This window comes from Calypte anna, chromosome 7, assembly GCF_003957555.1.
Source record: "Calypte anna isolate BGI_N300 chromosome 7, bCalAnn1_v1.p, whole genome shotgun sequence".
Lineage (NCBI taxonomy): Eukaryota > Metazoa > Chordata > Aves > Apodiformes > Trochilidae > Calypte > Calypte anna.
Window position 1 is genome coordinate 6,175,348 of NC_044253.1, and position 18,912 is coordinate 6,194,259.

At 40.1% G+C, this 18,912-nt stretch overlaps 1 protein-coding gene across 1 annotated transcript in view; it reads right to left on the reverse strand.

Annotated features, from left to right (window-relative positions):
• The window catches only part of THSD7B (thrombospondin type 1 domain containing 7B), a 271,583-nt gene that overhangs the window by 154,895 nt on the left and 97,776 nt on the right, over positions 1-18,912 (reverse strand). The window contains exons 7-8 of the mRNA XM_030454359.1: positions 4,510-4,701; positions 905-1,139 (exon numbers count right to left, since the gene is read on the reverse strand). Of these exons, the coding sequence (XP_030310219.1) occupies positions 905-1,139; positions 4,510-4,701 (427 nt within the window). The remainder of the gene's footprint in view (positions 1-904; positions 1,140-4,509; positions 4,702-18,912) is intronic.

The following is an 18,912-nucleotide window of genomic DNA, read 5'->3' on the forward strand; positions in this document are numbered from 1 at the left end:
TTTCCCTTCACGTACTTCATTTAAGTATTTACTTACTCCCTTCAGTTCCATTTCCCTTTACACATTCTCAGAAGAACCATTTTAGACATGATCTACCTCTACCAACAATATGTTTAATTAGGTAAAGTTACAGCATATCAATGGATTCTAGATATAAATGAATACTAGATTTCTTTCCTTTTATTTAAATAATCTCATTAACCTCCAGAATTTAAATTAACTTTACTGAAATCAGCACAGTCTACTTCTCCAAACAGGATTGTTTCGAGAGCTATAGTAAGAAATAAAACTTGGTTGCAAGTCTCTAGACTCATTAACAGTGCAAAAAATAATTAGAGATGTCTTGCTTTTTTTGGTACTGGGGAAAACATCTGGGCTTCTTATTTTCCTCCTATTTAGTAAAGCAAGGCAAAATTCAGAATATTTGTACAGCAGAATACATAATTTTCTCATGTTGGTATCGCACTACAGAGCTACATAAATCTACTACAACAATATATATCACACATATGGTTTTGCCCTACTGCAGTGTAAATATAACACAAACTCTATTCTTTCTATTTTATTAGAGCACTGTTAATAACAAACATTACACTCAGATGTACTTTATGTTTCCCTCACACCTGTCCTTCAGGAAAATATTTGCAGAAAACTGTAAATTAAAATAACAGAGGAGCTACTGCAAAAAATCTACAACACTAGAAGCATGCATTTTTTTCTTGGTATACACATAAAATTAAAAACAGACTAGCTATTTATTTTTATAACATATTAGTATCCCTTTCATGGAGTAGTAGCTGGAGAATTAGTCATGAAATCCAGTTATTTTCAAAGCTGCAGATCCCTCCTCTAGCTGAAAATGCTTTCATATGCAAATTATAATTAACAACCTTGTTTTAAATACCTTTTAGGTGTGACCTGGCCAGAACTGCTCTTCATGCAGAAGACTTTCCTTGTCTGTATGCCCACACCACAAGAGTTTTCTCTGCTCCAGTTCATGGTTGCATTGAGTGCAGTCACCAGCACATCTTCAGAGCAAGAGCTCCAGGGAGAAGTTTCCCAGAAGAAATGTACACATGGGTGATCATTACAGGCACGATGCTCCTGCAGGGCTCTGTCAGGAGGGCAGGCTTTTCCACCTGGAAAACATCAAAATAACATCATCACCTTTTATCTTACGGTGTGTGGCTAAAGGAAGATGTAGAAAAATAAATTGTTAGGTTTGCTTAATGTCTTTTTTTTTTTTTTTTCCCTGTTTGAAAATAAATAAATAAAGCTGTTGACCTTCATGGCTGCAATAACAACCTTCTAAAATATTGTTTCCCCATTAAACTATCCTTGCATAAAATTGCATTCCAACATACAATGGAAATAGAAATAGGCAAACTATCTTTCTGAGTTACCTTATTGATACTCCTACACACAGCCAAGCTAATTTCATTTAAATGCCAGTATCATTCAGAAAATAAGCAATTAGGTTTAAAGACAAATTAAGCATTATTTTTATGTCCCTTCTCCTTGCTAATTTTCCAAGGAGGAACATCTGTCCCAGATATCTGGACTCTGTTGACACCCTGCCTTATAGAGCTGAGCTGGATTGGTAGAGGAATGTATCAACTGATGCTCACCTCTGCAAATCAAGGGGGAAATTCTGCAAGATAAGTTTTGAGTATGAAGCCTTTGCTTTTTTGAAGCATCCTTTAAATCGGCATCCAAAGATTTTGCTAAGCTACAGCTCTTGGTCAACAACTTGTAGTAAATCCACAAATAACAGGGCTCTGAGCAGCCTCCCCAGAAGCTTTAACACTCGCACCAGCAGCCTGAATTTATCCCATGAAAGCAACAGATGTTTGTAGCTCAAAAGCTAAGGAGTAATGCAGTGAAATTGTAACAGTAAGCATTGCTGGATTAGAAAAGAAAGTAAAAATGATTAAAATCAAATCCATTCTCTTGCAGGAGGGAGAATCCGGCAGCTTGTGACATGGCTGAAGTGTTGGAGGTTTCAAAAGACCTGAAGTGGTGGGACCAGGCACCACAAGGTTCAGAGCACCTTTACACCTTACTAAAATGAAAAGGAGATGAAGGCATATTGCTCCTCAAAGGGATGTCCATCACCTTTCCAGGCACACATCTCAGAAAAGCAATGACCCCAAATGGCCACAGTGTAATAGAACTGAGAAAAGAAAGCGAGGGATGGAAATTTCTTAGCACAGATTTGGATAATCCTGTCACATTACTGTTGGTCTTTTCATGAAAATGGAGTGTTCCACACAGCATTCAGTCTCTCAAATGTTCAGCATGATGATGGAGTAGAAAGACCCCAGGTAACTTACTTTCCTGAAGATTTCAACTTGGCAGGTAAAATGCAGACCAGACATTGCTCTTGTGTGTTTGAGTACATGTTAAAAAAAATTACATAGCAAGAAAATGCCAAAATGCCTGGTCCATTAGGGAAAAAGAAAAAATCTAACTCAATTTTTGAGATTCCCAGGGAATAATTAAGGTATTTGTTGTTTTTTTGGTTTTGGTTTGGGTTTTTTTTTGTTGTTGTTGTTGTTGTTTTGGTTTTTTGTTTTTTTTTTTTTCAGGAATACCACAGTAAGGAAGCTCTCCTGAATAAGGGAGAGTATTAATGAGGTAGTTTTAATTTAATAACCTAAGAAACACCACATGGTCCCCCCAGCTTAGCAGTCTGTCCATAAATCTTAAAGCAGAAGATGCTGTTTATCAGAGGCACAACAACATGACCATGAGCTCCTGCAGTTCATTCACAACTACTGTACAAGGCAAGCAGGACAGCCCACCCACCACTGCCCAGCCATTCTAGTGGCTATTCACAGACTTTTTATGGACCTGTTTCTTGTCACTTCCTCTAATCCATTTTAAAACTTCTGAGACTGCTTTCCTCCACAATATCCTCTTGCACCAAGTTTCACAAGTTTGCTGTGTAAAGAAATAGCTGTTAAAACATCATTTCACCAACAGCCTCCTGGATGTCATGTTCTGGGATCAGGTGAACAGCTTAGAGAAAAGTCTGAACTGAGGTCAGCCTGTGGGATGGCACCCAGAAGAAAGCCACAGCTAATGTTTCCTCAGTTGAGAGAGGACATAGAGTAAGAAAGAGAGAGAGAAAGGAGGTAGCAATATTGCCTTGTTTTAATAAATCCACTTTCACTATCCACAAATTCAAAACAATCACTGCATGCAGGTGTGTGATCCTGCACAGCAAAGCATTACCCTCATTGCTAAAGATGTACAGAAAAAGTTGGGCTGTTTGGTTCTAACAATTATTCCTTCCTGAGAAACTTAAAGCATTCAGTTCAGAGCACACCATTTTTAATTTAGTGTGTTTTCAGGTTGAGATGACTGAGCTGAGGTATTCCTAGACACCGCTTCAACACTTTCAAAATTCCATGTTTATCTGTTATTTGCATTTTGCTACTTCCATGGAAAATACGAAGCCAACTGCATTTTTCATTTTAAGTCTTCTCTCTGGAGAAGACATTTTTAGTAGTAATTATCATTCAGTTGACACTTATCTAGCAGATCTCATCCTGAAGGGTCCTAATTTTCTTTGCAAGTGCTTAAAAGGATGTTTATGTGAACACAGACCATTTCCATGAGTAAGGGCTTGCAAGATCAGGTCCTTATGTTACCCCAGAAACAGTGGGTGGTTTTAATGATAATTTACAAAATAGCACTTAGCAGAGCTCGTCTTAACTAGATTTACATCTAAGTGTTCTGCTGCTGCATTAGCTGCACAGAGTGTTGACAATAGTAGATATTTTTGTTGTGTCAACAAAAATAGTCTGTAAGACCTGTTCACATTTTATGAATATTTTATGCCCTTGATGTGTTACGTTTCAAATCCTGTGTGATAAACCAATGTATTAATGAATTACCAGAACTGTAGTTAGAGGACTGCACTTCTAATATGAAATAGTTTGTGCAAACAATTGTGTCACTGATGATGATATATAAAAACCCAGATACATGATGTGCCCATGAAGATTCACTAATATGAGTTCATCAAGAGCTATTTACTTACTGCAACAGAAAAACAAGGTCAGTACATTTTATGTATTAATAAAATAATCCAGTTGTTTTCTATTTCCTTATTTTTCACAGCTCACTCCTCTTTTCTAGATGGGTACTAATGTGTTTCTAAATAAAGACACTCACATGACACGTTTGTGCCATGCAGTGATTTCATTAGTATAGGATGCAGCTCTCCTGAAGTAAATTCACACCCAGATTGACCCTCAATACAAAATAATTCATAGGCTGAAGTCAGTAATTTTGAACTCTGACAGAATTTCTCTGAGTGACACATACATTAACTCAAGCCCACAAAAACCTTTCAGTCCCTAGGCATGAAGTACAAATATTAAGTATCATTCCTCATCCCTACAATAATAATTAGCTCTGACCTTAATGGCTTGTCCAAGGAATACAAATCAACTTATTAAAAGAATTAACAGTGATTAATCCAAAATTTTTACTACTCACCCTCAGCTGGAAGGGCCAAGATGGACCTACTCCTGCTTTGACTGCCCTCAGCATTTCTACTGGAGCATGAGTGGGAACATGGGGACCATGGGGACCACTCACTGATGACACAGTCTGTTGCACAAGGGATTTCACAAGCCACAACTTCAGGTCGGGGCAGGTCTGAGCAGAGGTGATGTGGGACTTCTTCACCTGAAGCAAACAAAACAAGAGAGACATGGAAGAAAGCTCAGCACCATTCAACACCCATGGTCTGCACTGAACATACTATGTCAAACATCCACCTGCTCATGGAGAAATATACTACAAAAAGGCAGCTGGTCAGCTTTGGGCTTGAACACAGAGGACTGGAACAGCTAACTTAAGTATTTCTTCATAAAACAAAGAAAAAAAAAAAAGGAAAAAAGTTTCATGTTTTGTGTGTGACATCTTGGCTTCCATCCACTTTATAAAGCAGGTAGGCACAAGGATTGAGAGCCTTCAATCAATAGAATGCTGTAATTTCCATTATCAACAGAACTGATGATGATTGCCACACATTTTCCAGCAATCTCCACCTACAGAACCTATTTTCCACAAAACTACTTGTGCAGGTCCTCACAGAAGGCAGCTTTCTTTTGCCTGTTGACCAGAGAAGTGTCCAATAGATGTTTTGGTCCTCCTGCAAATTCATCAGAATGAATCACTAATATTTCTGAGTCTCCCTCTCTCTCCAAAACTACAAGATCCAAATCTATGGACCATCCAAGGGAGAAATACTTTCAGTTGGACATGAACTAAAAGACCTGGACCAAAGCATTCTTCCTGATGAAAAGCATCTTCCCAAAACTCCTTTCAGCAAGAAGAAAGGACACTGGGGCCTGCTGGAGAAAAAAATCTACCAACCAGAAAAACAGCTAGCAGAATGAGCAGCAAAACAAAGCATGTGAGGGATGTCATGTGGAGTCCAACACCTGGAATTATTGTTTTAAAAAAGCAAAATAAAATACAACTTTGATTTTAAAATAACAAGTGAAATTTCCAGTAATTTTAGTAATTACATAGGATTTATGAAGGCAAAATAATTAACTAAAAGTTATAAAATGTAACTCTTAGTACAAATTACACCTAACATCTTACAAATAGAATTTAAGTAATGAAGTAACTTGACTAACTTTGTTACACTGTTCTATTTTTCAGTGTTTCTGGACCCTTGTGAATTTTCAGCTACCTACCTGAAATTTCTGGAAGGTGAACTCTACCTATTTATAAACAACAAGCTCACACTGAATGTTCCCTCCTCTTCTGCCCTTATAATAGTTACAAAGCTCTCCTTTGAGGTTTCTTTAATTATGCACCTAGGAACAAACATAATGACTATCCAAGCTCAATTATCTGGAGGGGAAAAAAATATGATTAAAAATTATCATGGCAACCACTGGTTCTTTCACCTCACTCTACAGGAACAGGCTCTGTACAAGGTGGCCCAGGCTGCAATAATAACTGGGGGGAGAACTACAGCTTTTGCAAGGCAACACAGGTTTGAGTGAATAAATGAAAGAGGCTGAGAGTCACTGTCAATAGCACCATGGTACTATCTGCACTTGCATCCCTAAACAAAGACAGGCTCATCAGCCTTGAGGCAGAAATAAAGCTTTCATGCATATTATGAGAAGCTACAGAGGACCTAGCAGACAATCAGACTGCAAGATATGTTTAAAAATACTTAATTTTTATACTCTTTTTCTCTTGTGCTAGTCTAAGCTCATGGGGAAGGCTGCATAGGCCCAGCCTTTGCACTATTATTTAAACTTACCTTTGTGAGAAAAAGGAGACCACATCCTCACTCCATACACCCGCCATCCTTTGGTACTGTGTTGGGCACCCTGCACATCCAAGATGAATCCATCAGCCCTTTGATTAGCCCATTACCACTGCTGGTTTGGATGCTCTCATAAGGACAAGAATTATCTTTAGAGAACAACACAAAACCCCAGGTAAAGCTGTAAGCCTTGTAGCAGTTGTCTTCCTGAGCCATTTTTGTGGCACAGTCCCTGCTAACATTTTGACAGCCTGGCTGTAGAGCAGCAGACAAGAGGAGGGCATCCTGGGCAGGTGTGATTTTAGGAGCAAATGCTACAGAAGCATCAAGAGGTGATGGGTTTTGGTGGAGTAGAGTGAAACATCTGTCATGCTGTCCCACTGCTGACACTTATAGGTAAGGAGGGGAACACTCAGTGTCAATATTCTGAGGGAGAAGGGACAATGGCCATGAAAACACCCTCTCCTCTTCCCTCATCTCTTCTCTTCTCCTCTTCCCTCCTCTCCTCTCCTATCTCTCCATGCCAGGGGTTTTCTTCACTATACAGACCTTATGGAAAGGAAGCACCAAACTCTGCGTTCAGCCAAATTTTTCCACCAATCCAGATCATGCCAGTGATGTAAGCATTAGGGAAAGCCCCACCTGCTGAAAGCTGCAGGACCCCTTTCAGATATTTGACTTTATAAAACCCAAGGAACTCCAAAGAGATGATGGCTCAAAACACTTGGGTCTCCTTTGGGGTGGCTTCCTCCACCAAAGAGCCCAGGTGCCACAGATTTTTGAGTGCCCACACTGTGGAGACAGGAGGCAAAGGAGCAAAATGTGGTTTCCTTTTCATTTCTTTTCACCCTGACTTCACAGCAGGTGACAGCAACAGAAACTCTGCAAACAGAGGCTGCAATTCATGGTTCCTCAGCAAAGAAAGGAAGCTTTGAGTTCTGCTATAAAGAGTTTAGCACCCCGTGCATGAAGGTACAATTCAACACTCACTTGGATTTACTTTACAGCTCTATTGGTTGTGTTCAGGTTTAATTACTGGCCTGTAGTACTTAATGCAGAAGGGGAATGTTCAGCCACCTGGCAGAGAATTCTCAGAAAACTACTGTATGCTACAAAGGGAGGTAATAATCTTGCATTTTCTATGAAAAATATGACTACAGGATACATCTGAAGTGTGCTTCATGCATTGTCACAGATTTGTAGGGAATATTAAATTCTCCAGAGCTACCAAATTGTCCGACCAATACCTTGAAGGTGTAATGCTTATCTCAGATATTCTGAGCAATCTTTCTAGAGGAGGCTTTCTTCCATTCTAAATAAGACTAAGAGCTTTAAGCACCTAAATGATGTACTTGAATGCAATATGAATTTCTGTCCACTTATGCATTTAGATCTCAAGACAGCAGGCAAATGAAATAAGCCTTGGAAAGCCATGATGTGGGGGACCACACCAGGAAGGGTGCCAGTCTTGGAGAAAGCCACTTTTCCTTCCCGAAAATACAGGGAAAGAGACAACACTGACCATGACAACTACAACTTTGGTCACTGTTAGAATTTTTTTGGAGGAGAACCCATGACATTGCTCTGAAGTTCATCTGGTGATAAGCAGGAATTAAACTCAGATGGCAAACCAGGGACCTGGGTCCTCCTGGTCACATCACAGCCCAGAGCAACTCCTGCTTCATGGGAAACTGGTTCCTGCCTGGAACTTGATGTAATATTGGAATAACTGAGAACACTGTTCTTCAGTAAAGGCAAAAGGATAAAAGGTGTTTTCAAAGAAAGAAAGACAAAACAAGAAAGAAAATCCTAGGTTTTGTGGGGTCCACTAGTTAGCTTGGACAGGATCCAGCCCACCCAATCTGACTTCCCCCAGAGGTTACCAGCACTGTCTTGGTTGGCTCTCTTCAGATAAAATGGACTTGCTCATTTCATCTCTGTTCTTCCCCATGACACTTTCCAAGTGCCCAAAATTAGTCTCAAGCACTTTACTCTGAAGGGTATTTTTTTTTTTCTGCTGTAGCACTGCAAGTCCACAGCTGTTACTGAGATGCCACTGAACTGAAGAGTTGCATCCTAATTCTGAGGATACACGAGTGAGACCTAAGTGGGGCTCAGACTGAGATGAACCTTGGGAAGTGCCTTCTGTCCTTATGGTAACCACAGGCAACTAACACTAACACAATCTGATGGCTGCCTTTTAGCAGTCACCTGTAAGGCACAACACACCAGACCCAACCTCTGATCTACATCAGGTAAAAGAATTGAACTGGCATCTCCAGCATGCCAAAAGCCAGAGTTCTCTCTCACACACCCTTTATTTCTTGTTTTTTTGTTTTTAGCCCTACTGAATGCATGCTTTCCTTAAAAAAATATAAATTAAAAAAATTAAAAACATTTTAAAAGGTTTAATTAAGAAACATGTTACAGATACCTATTAAAAATGTTTTATTGGTAACATCCAGACCACCTCAAATGACTTTAACTCACTGACTCACACTTGAATATTAGAGTAATCAAAGGTAAATGCACAAGATATATTCAATAGATGATAATTTCAGTATAGGAAGATTGAATCCATTTTCATCCAAAGTCAGGGCATAATAACTGCAAAAGAGAAGACAAAAGCATGGCATTTTTTGAAAGATATTAGCTAATAAATACTGGTCCCTAATTTGAATTTCTTAACAAGGTAACAAAGAAACTACACAAAGAAATACAACTCTAAGTGGAATTTTTGATTCATCTTAAAAGCAAATTAAATTCTTTCCAACAGGGAAAACAAAACAAGGGATGAACCCTGCTTGAACTAAAGAGGTCGTTTTTTCCAACAACTTAATTTTCTTATTGTCTTGTCGATCTCAGAAAGAGAACCACTCCCATTGGCCTCAATAATGCTCTCCACAGCAAGGCACTGAATCCACAGAAACATTTCCTTCTGAATCAGTTCAATATTAAACTGCATCTGCCTGCTTTACATAATGCCTTGGAGCTCTGACACATCATTCTCATTCTTCCCAGTGACCTGTGCACTCATCCCCTACAACACAGTTTAATTATTCCTGCCAGAGGTGTTCCTCCTGGCTCCAGCAAAAGGGAATGTCTGCTGGACTGGATACAACTAAAGCAGAGAAAAAAAAATGACAAATCCCACCAGGCAGCAGGGATCAAAAGATCAACTCAATAACATAACAAGTATCTTCCTTTTGCCATTCACCACTGTACCGTGCTCATTTTTTAAAAAGAAAATTTGAGAAATTACCCTGAATAGTTCAGGTTTGCACAGGGGTGTGGAGCCCTGAGCAACCTCCCCAGTGGAAAAAGGCTCAAGAGGAAGGAATTGCATTTCTGGCTGTTCTGCATTGCTACCTACAAGTTCAGCAAATTTATTTTTTGCACAAATGACTGCTGCAAAAATGCTGCATATTTAATGACAATTACTGGTTTGACATCAATATTTCTCCTTGTAGCAATTCAAATTATTCAGGGGAAATAACGAAGCTGTCATCTAAAATACTATACGAATCGTAAAGTTTTATGTCCCACTTAAATCTCAGAGAAGAATGACAATAAACTTTGATTAAATACTTGCCTGTAACAGAATAAGATGTCAACAGACAGCAGTAAATTCAGAATTCCTATTGACTGGATGCCAGTTTGCTAAAGGCAACTCAACAGTGCTCAGACAAAGCTGTCTGCTGACTATGTCTTGGCCTAGGCACCTCACCAGATAACAGCAATTCTATATCTAAAATCAACAACAATCAAACTCCAGCAACAGGAGAAATTTCTTAGAACCATTTGGAAGGTGTTCATCTCATCACAGCACCAGGGACTCTTTTGTTTGGGCTTTTTTTTTTTTTTTCCATGTTGCACGACCAGCTTTAGAAATACCTCAAAATATCCAGGGCTTGCTGTGTGCAGTCACTACAGGGAGACCAATGTCACACTCCACTGAAGTCTCTGGCTCCTGGTTGACTTTTCTTAATGCCAGTCAACAGGTAAGAACATTGGAGAAGAGCAGTGTCAGTTTGTCAGGGAGAGCAGTGGCGTATGGAATAAATTTAATTGCAGCAGTCCATCACTATTATCAGAGCCCCATAGCAGAGAAGAGGAATGCAATAGCAATGAAGACAAATGGAGGTGAAGATCTATCATGAAAAAAGATGAAGCAGCAAAGAGCAAGCCATTTACAATGGAAAAGAGGAAATAAACACAAATTCAACCAGGATTGTTCTCAGGAAAAAAAAAATAAATGAGACAATCAATGAGGATTTGAGTTCAAAAGACTTAACTAGAATGCAGCTATGAAAAGCAATGCATTAGATTAAGTGGAAAAAAAAATTAACCACTTAATGCTCACTGAAGAAAAAGGGAATAACAACTCAGGAGAATAAAGAAGGAAAGTAAGATGAAGAAGTATGAGAGAGACAGAGGGAATGCAAACAAATGTGAAAAAGAAGCAGCATGCCTGGAAATAATTTACAAAATCACCATAAAATCAGAAAGCTTCCCCCAAACCCTGAATCCCTGGCTATAGTCCTATCCCTTACCTATGTCCAACCAACCATGACAGAGGTCATGAGAAAAAGATCATAGATTTGTTTGGGTTGGAAAATACCTTTCTGCTTAGCAAATCCAAGATGAATATGTAAAAAAATTGCTATTTGGTTTTCTTTTCTATATACCCTCTACTCCAATTTGAACTGTTTCACCCACAACTTTTTTCCATCTCAAGTTTATGCATATAAGAAAATTAATTTGTGACTCTAAGGAAGCTCCAAGAAGGTGAGAACAGGGGGAGACATCTTGGCAAACAGCTGCAGAGAACATCCCAGTATAGCTCTATGGAGAATTATACAGCAGCTACCAGTCTCAAGGTTAAAAAATAAATAAATAAAAATAGAGCTGCATGAAGTTACCTACATAACAGATTGGATCCAATGGATTTCCTATCCCACACAGAGAAACGAGTATTCATTTAAAAGAATTTACTACACATTCACCTGCTGGGCTTGGGCATAAAAGCAGAATTAATTCCACCTTGTGGCTGTTTGCACAACCCCTCCTGAATCAAGAGAAACTGCTCACGTGGCAGCTGAAAGTAAACAGGAGTTTGAAGTATTCCTGGAGAAAAGCACAGAAATTCAGGTGGCTGTTCCTAATAATTAACATAGCACAGCAATTTGAAAACACAAAGTATAAGAACTAAATATAATCCATGTTAGTGCTCTGGCCTTTTTTTTTTCTCTCTCTCTTTATTCTTTTTTTTTTCCCTTCCATTATCCCTCCTCCTTGTAAATGAGGGAATCTACACAGGTGGGTTGATCAAGACTGATTGCAATTAAGATTTATTGTTGAAATTGGTGCCGTAGTATAATTGAAACAGGTGTCCTATTTTCTTCTCTGTATTGCTTTGTTTCAAATGCTAATCAACACAAAATATTGTGGAAAACAATTACACAAATTATGTCAAACGTATTAAAATATTATGAAATATACAGATCTTTCCAAAATAGGAAGGGAAAAAAAATTAAGAGTCAACTTGTTTAAGAGTCAACTAGTATACAGTCCACTTCAACTTTGATATCTCTGCAGTGGGGCAGAAAAACTTTAGTGAATGTATTCAGGCTTTTTAATTTAGAAGAAGATAACATTCTATTCCCTCAGCATCACAGCCATGAATTTCTAAACATCTCATTTTTGCAGACTTAAAGCACCATCTTCACTCTCAAAACTCAAAAACAACTTATACAGGCCCTATAAGAAAGGGCAAACTACAGGAATGGTGGTGTCCCACAGTCAGTGATGCCAAAAGGAAAAGTCATGTGTGCCTGCATGGAAAGGTGTAATGTTTTTATACCTGCAATTGGATTATTATGATTTTTGTTCTGATTATGCTTCTCTTCAGAATGATTTACCTTGCTGGATTGCTCATAGCCATCAAAAGTCATCATAACATGACTGTTATCCAAGCAATATTCCCAAAATAAGATGGCAATTTGCCATATACTGGGAATAACAGACACCCAGCCCCCAAAATTGCCCCAAGTTTATATTAATAGAAGACACAAAAAAACTGTAAACAATAGTGCAGCAGATGAGGTTTATGGAAGCTGGCAAAAGTCTTGTTTTCAGATACAGTGAATGCTAATGATAATAAATAACTGCAAATACCATCTGGACCCTTTGAAAAACATCTTTCTGCAAGTCTGCAATTGCATCTCTACAAAAAGAGGATCAATGCAAAAGAAAATGAAAACAGTAAATTAAAATTAGATTTATTCCAGCTACTTAAAACCAAGTGCTCATTTAGAAGCAGCTAATACAAAGATGTGTTCTGGTTCAGATGCAGAGTCTGGCCTCATCCCATAAAACAACTCTGGGAGCTTCCACAGTCTATCAGGAAACACTCAGAATTTGCAGGACCAAACACTAACCTATCTTTATTTTTATTATTACTACTAACAGGAGTAGTTATTACTCTTTTCCAATTTTGTCTCTGATTGATCCACAAAACCCAGAACAGAGCAGTACTGTGGTGTCCTATACAATAGCTCTTAAAAGACTGCAATAAAGAAGAAAATCACCCAGTAACAGGGCTGATCATCAGTCAAGGGTCTAAGCAAATGACTGAAGTCTGCTCTAGACAAAACCAATTCAAAATGCAAACCCTGATCTTTGGTTATCCAGGAAAAAAAACCTCTTGGTGTACACAATAAATTTGCCAAGTATCATCTATGCATGTAAACTGCACAAGACATTTTCCTGATGGGTTAAGTTACTTCTGGCTAATATACCCTGACCTGTGCTTGAACCATTTTTTACATAATAAAGCTGTGAATTTTAGAAGTGTTTAATTTCCACTGTATTTTGCATACCTCATTTGGTACTTAAAGCAGGGATAAATCAATTGTAGGAAACACAGTATTAATAATCTCTTCGCTGTGCTTTCACTTTGCCCATGAGGTGGAACTTTAATTACATCATTAATAACGATGGCTGCATTTTCAGGCAGTAGTGCATCATTCCTCTAGTGCCCTTTAAAGTGCATTTGGTCTCTAAACTGCTCCACCCTCTGACTCTGGTTCACTGATTACACTGTAAGAGCCTCATCCTGCTTACAACTGTCACACCAGGACACAGCTCAGCTACATCAGCATCAACAGAAGAATTTAAAGGCAGGAATTGCCTATTATAAGCTAAAATGTGGAAGGTTTATTTAGAAAACTTTCCTGTTATTTTATGTCTCCAGAAATTTTACATAGAATTAAAGTTCACAGTTGTTGAGAGAGAGAGAGACTGTAATTTTTCTTAGGAAAAAAACCCAAACCCCATTGTTTCCAATGAAGGTTTCCAGGAGCAATCCTGAGGAAAACTCTCACCATAAGCAGCACAAGACTGGGTATTTGGATACTGAAATTTAAAAGTGATGAATAAAAGATCTGCCAATGCATCAGAAGAAAAAATGACGTGTCTTACTCCCCAGAAACCCTGAGATACAATTTTGCCTGAAGCTTGCTTTTGATGCTCCTGGTCCAGATCAGCCAGCATGCTCCACTTCCTTTTTTCTCAGCTGATGAAACTATTTCCCAGGAATATGTTCACTCTCTCTAGGGTTTGGATGGAGATGGATCCTGCTGCTTGTATGCACATACAGCAAGATGAAGCACCCAGCAGAATGCTGTTGCAGAGCAGAGCCCACCAGAACACAGATGCCACATCCTAAGGAGGTCTCTGCTGGGTGGGGGACACTGTCCCACCACCACCACATCCCTTCAGAGGCCAAGTGCCTGGATGGCTGGAGAGTTGGGCTGGTTCCAATGGAATGTGGTTAAACAAGGCCAAGTGCTGGGTCCTGCACTTTGGCCACTACAACCCCATGGGGAGCTCCAGGCTGGGGACAGAGTGGCTGAGAGCAGCCAGACAGAGAGGGACCTGGGAGTCTGGATGGACAGGAAGCTGAACATGAGCCAGCAGTGTGCCCAGGTGGCCAAGAAGGCCAATGGCATCCTGGGCTGGCTCAGGAACAGCGTGGCCAGCAGGTCCAGGGAAGGGATTCTGCCCCTGTACTCAGCGCTGGTTAGGCCACACCTCGAGTACTGTGTCCAGTTCTGGACCCCTCAGTTCAGGAAGGAGATTGAGGTGCTGGAGCAGGTCCAGAGCAGAGCAAGGAGGCTGTGAAGGGATCCAGCACAGATCCTGTGAGGAGAGGCTGAGGGAGCTGGGGGTGTTGAGGCTGGAGGAGGCTCAGGGGAGACCTCATCACTCTCTACAGCTCCCTGAAAGGAGGTTGGAGCCGGGGGGGGTTGGTCTCTTTTCCCAGGCAACTCTCAGCAAGACAAGAGGGCACGGTCTCAAGTTGTGCCAGGGGAGGTTTAGGTTGGATATTTGAAAGAATTTCTTTATGGAGAGGGTGATCAGGCATTGGAATGGGCTGCCCAGGGAAGTAGTGGATTCTCTGTCCCTGGAGATATTTAAAAAGAGACTGGATGTGGCACTCAGTGCCATGGACTGGGAACTACAGCGGTAGTAGATCAAGGGTTGGACTTGATGATCTCTGAGGTCCCTTCCAACCCAGCCAATCCTATGATTCTATGGGCTCAGCCACAGCAGCTGGGTTCAGGCTCTGGCACAACCATTGCCACAGAACAAGTCTCTGACACTCTTGCTTCAAAGCAAAATAAGGGACATGCACACCCACAGATGCCGATTTTTTTCCAGACAAAGTGGTGAAGCTAAAACCTGAAGACATGAATTTAAAAGACTTGTAAGAAAGGTTATTGCCTGTGCTCTGGTAATGTCCTCTGGGAACACCCTGGGCTCACAGAAAGACAGGAGAAGACAAAGTAAAGGGATGGTAAGTGGAGAAAACTCAAGTGAGGGAATTATCTTTGATGTCAAAATTTCACCAAGCTGGGGCTTTCTCAGGGATGCTCAAGGCAGGGCCAGGTGCTGAGCTGGCACTTCAGACAAATGTTCTTTGCTGAGCTCAGGCAGCCACGCCAGCAGCTGCCCTCCCACCTCACCTATTCCTTGTTTGCTCCAAAGTAGAAAAAAAGATGTATGAACCATAAAGAGCCAGGATACATAATACTAAACAGTCATTCCCTAACAGGTTTTCCAGCTCCTGTTGGAGAACTATTTTAATTTTGATGCTGGATTAAAGGCAAACACAGAATCAGTAAATTAAACCAAATGAGCATCCCCCACCCTCCATTTAAACACCCTGAAGTGTCAAGGCTGTCAGAAGGAATTTGGACTTACTTTTCAAATAAAAGAACTGAAACAGAAAAACTGGAGAATATCTGGATAAAATTTGTTTTTCTGCCTCTACATTTCTCTGTATGAAAAAAGCAATAACCTCTCCACAACTTAGGAACTATTTCTGTTCTGATTATTCAGCTATTAAAATGGGAAAGTGTCATTTTATGACAATTGCTTTCGGCAGGAGATATTTTACACTTATATTCTCAAGGAATATGCACATAAGGAAGAACAATATTAAAACCTTCAGCGTTAATCTGTATTTTCAAAGCTAAGCACATTTTGACAAACTTTCTAATAGACACAGTTCAAAATTCATAACATATATGAGCATGATTACATTACTCTAATTTATTTTTTCTCCTTTCATGCACAGCAATAAAATTTTACCTTTGAACTTATATTTATTACAACTTTTACTCTATGGAGGGCATGCAGGCACAGATATATAATAAAGTTCCACTAATTCCATCCATTATTGAATCCTAACACTGCAAATGGTATCTTACTGTCTTCATGCATACTTAAAATTTCAATTCAAAACTCATTTCATTAAAAGCGCTGCTTAAGCAACAGCATATGCTTTTTTTTTTAAAGTTCCTGGTTTAATGTTGCAAAATTATATTTTATACATATTCAGAAAAAAGTAGGCAGTGTTAGTATTCGTGTTTAGGAGTTGTAAGCAAAAGCTTGATAAACACTAAATATTTGAGTGCTCCATCCATCAGACTCCTGAGTACTCTAAGTCTGTAAAGAAGGAAAGTGCTGGAGAAGAACTTTTGCCTTCCCACAGGCTGATGTAAATTGGATCTAATCCCATTGGTAAAAATCCTATTGACTTTACCAATCTTGGAAGTTTGCAGCTAGGCAGGAACAGCTTTAAGCTAAATGAAGCACAAGCAGGTCAGAGCAGAGGGGGAATTTAGGCCATGAGGAGCATGGGTCATCACATGGCACTAATGATACCTGGTCAATTAAAACATGACAGCAAACAAGACAAATTTTGTGTGTCTCTAAAATTGGTTAATATACTGTTAAATGATAAGACAATCCAAGTCAGGAAGGGAGAAGCTGATGCAATCAAATACATGACCAAGGGCAAAAGTTGAGTTAAACTGCAAGTATAACATTGGCACAACCTCCTTGCTCTTCACAAAGGTCACTTCCTACATCAGCTCCAGCTTCATTGATCAGCAGCCCAGATAGCAGCTGCTCACATGTCCCTCAGAGTCGCTGGCAAAAAAACCAAAAAGAGACAAAAGGATGACTTTCCATATCCAATGTCCTCACCACATTTCTGGCAACTGTGCAGTCATGGATAAAGCACCAATAAGGAAAAAGGAACAGAACAGACTACTCTGCAAACACACCAGAAACAACTTTAGCAACTTTACATTTGGCACTGAATCATCAAAAATGATAGCTGCTGTTATTGCTGTAGTTATAGGGCTGGAACTCAGAAAAAATACCATTTTAGTTCCTGTAAAGATAGGCACATGATATTTGGTGGTTCCTAAATCCACAGGAGCAGATTTCCCACCATGGCCAGTATGCACAACACCAACAAGACCAAATACCTGAACATTTGATGACACTCTGCCAGAAACAGTCCAAACAGGGCTCCCAAGCCCACTACAGGGTCCATCACCCCCATCCTCGTGAAGGCAGACTATCCCAGCTTGACTTCTACAGGCTTCATTATGACACAAGGGAAGTCTGGAAAATTCAACAGCCAGGACTGCTGTCAGCCCCTGACTTGGGCTTCTCTAATCACAGATTTCTGAGATGCACCAGCAACATGACCCTTCTAAAGCATTACTCTGTTCCCATCACATCTGTGACCCTACAGGCTGAAGAAGTCTGAAACTTTGATATACAAACCCATGTCAAGTGAACTACAGTAAAAATCCTCTGCCTGCAAGTCAGCAGTGGTCAGATACATCCCTCCTGAGCCAGCTGCAAGAGAGGAACACAAGGGAATAACTACATTGAGGTAATTACACTTATTAAGCTTTTTGACCACAAAACACCAGACCAGGCTGGGGAAAGGTGTGAGGGCTGTTATTTTAACACCAGCACACAGATGTGATTAAGTTGCCACACTGGAGGACTTCCCAGAGTTAAGTAGGATTCAATGCATGATATCAAGCTCTCAGAGGCTGCGTTGATCAAATTTAGACTGCTGAGCTATTCTGTGCCACAGAAAGCCCAGAAATCACCAACCTCAGATTTGTGTGAGCTCCCAGCTACAAGCAGAAAGGGAAGGAGCAGCTTATCACAGCTGGTGATAACACAGGGTGTTGTCTTCCACACTGAAGTGATCTGAGATTTACTAGAACTTACTAGAATTTACTAGAACTCCTTCAGGAATCTGGCCTTGCCCACAGAGAGGAATACTCACTTGTTAAAAAGGAGAAAGGTTTCTTTGGAGCAGGTAAGCAGAGCTACCTGCTCTCCAGCAGTGGTTGAAATGTATTCCACTACAGATGGAAAACACTTTAAAGTCACCTCACTGGTAAGACAACCTCCCAACATACTGAAAATCAGCAGGAAGCATTGAATTAATACATATATGCTAAGATGCACTCCTACAACCATGAATGTTTCATCTATTTGTTCACTAACTGACTCTGTACCCCATGGCTGCTACGTGGTTCTGAAGCCTTGAGACAGGGGAAGAATGAGAGTGAAGTGGCTGCAAAGCAGGGAACCACAGAAAAACAGAGGGAAAAGCCTCTGGAGAGAGTCTGGAGCAGAAAACTATCGGCAAAAGAGGGAAGGAGATAATGTTAACATCTGGACTGGGATGGAGAAGAGGGAGAAGGTAGTTAATGTGAGCACTGGGGAGGGGTGTCTTTATATTCAGCAAACATGGGGCTACATTTCCATGATGTGTAGAATACTTGCTAGCAATATATGATGTTACCACTTCTGTGCTGTGGATACAAAGGGATGCAAACAAAATGAGTTTTCAGAGAGCATGTAACACCAGCTGACTGCACTGTGTAACTTATCACACACAGACTGACTGCTGGAAAAAAGAACCTTTACACACCTTTGGGGTCTTACCAGTGTATCCTAATGTTCTGGACCATGACAAATGATTGGATAACAACTCCTAGTCCCCTTGTCATCGTCCATCTTCTTAGGAGGCTTATTTCTTGAAATCCTGATGATGAACCTCTGTAGTCACTTATCTGAGCAGCAAAAATTTATGGCCTTTACTAGAAAATGAAATTCTCCTCCAGGAGGACTGCGGTGGACACAAAAGGGCAAATTGTCACCCTGGAGTAGGTGGATGTATTTTCTTTTTCTGTAGCAGGAGCGATATACAT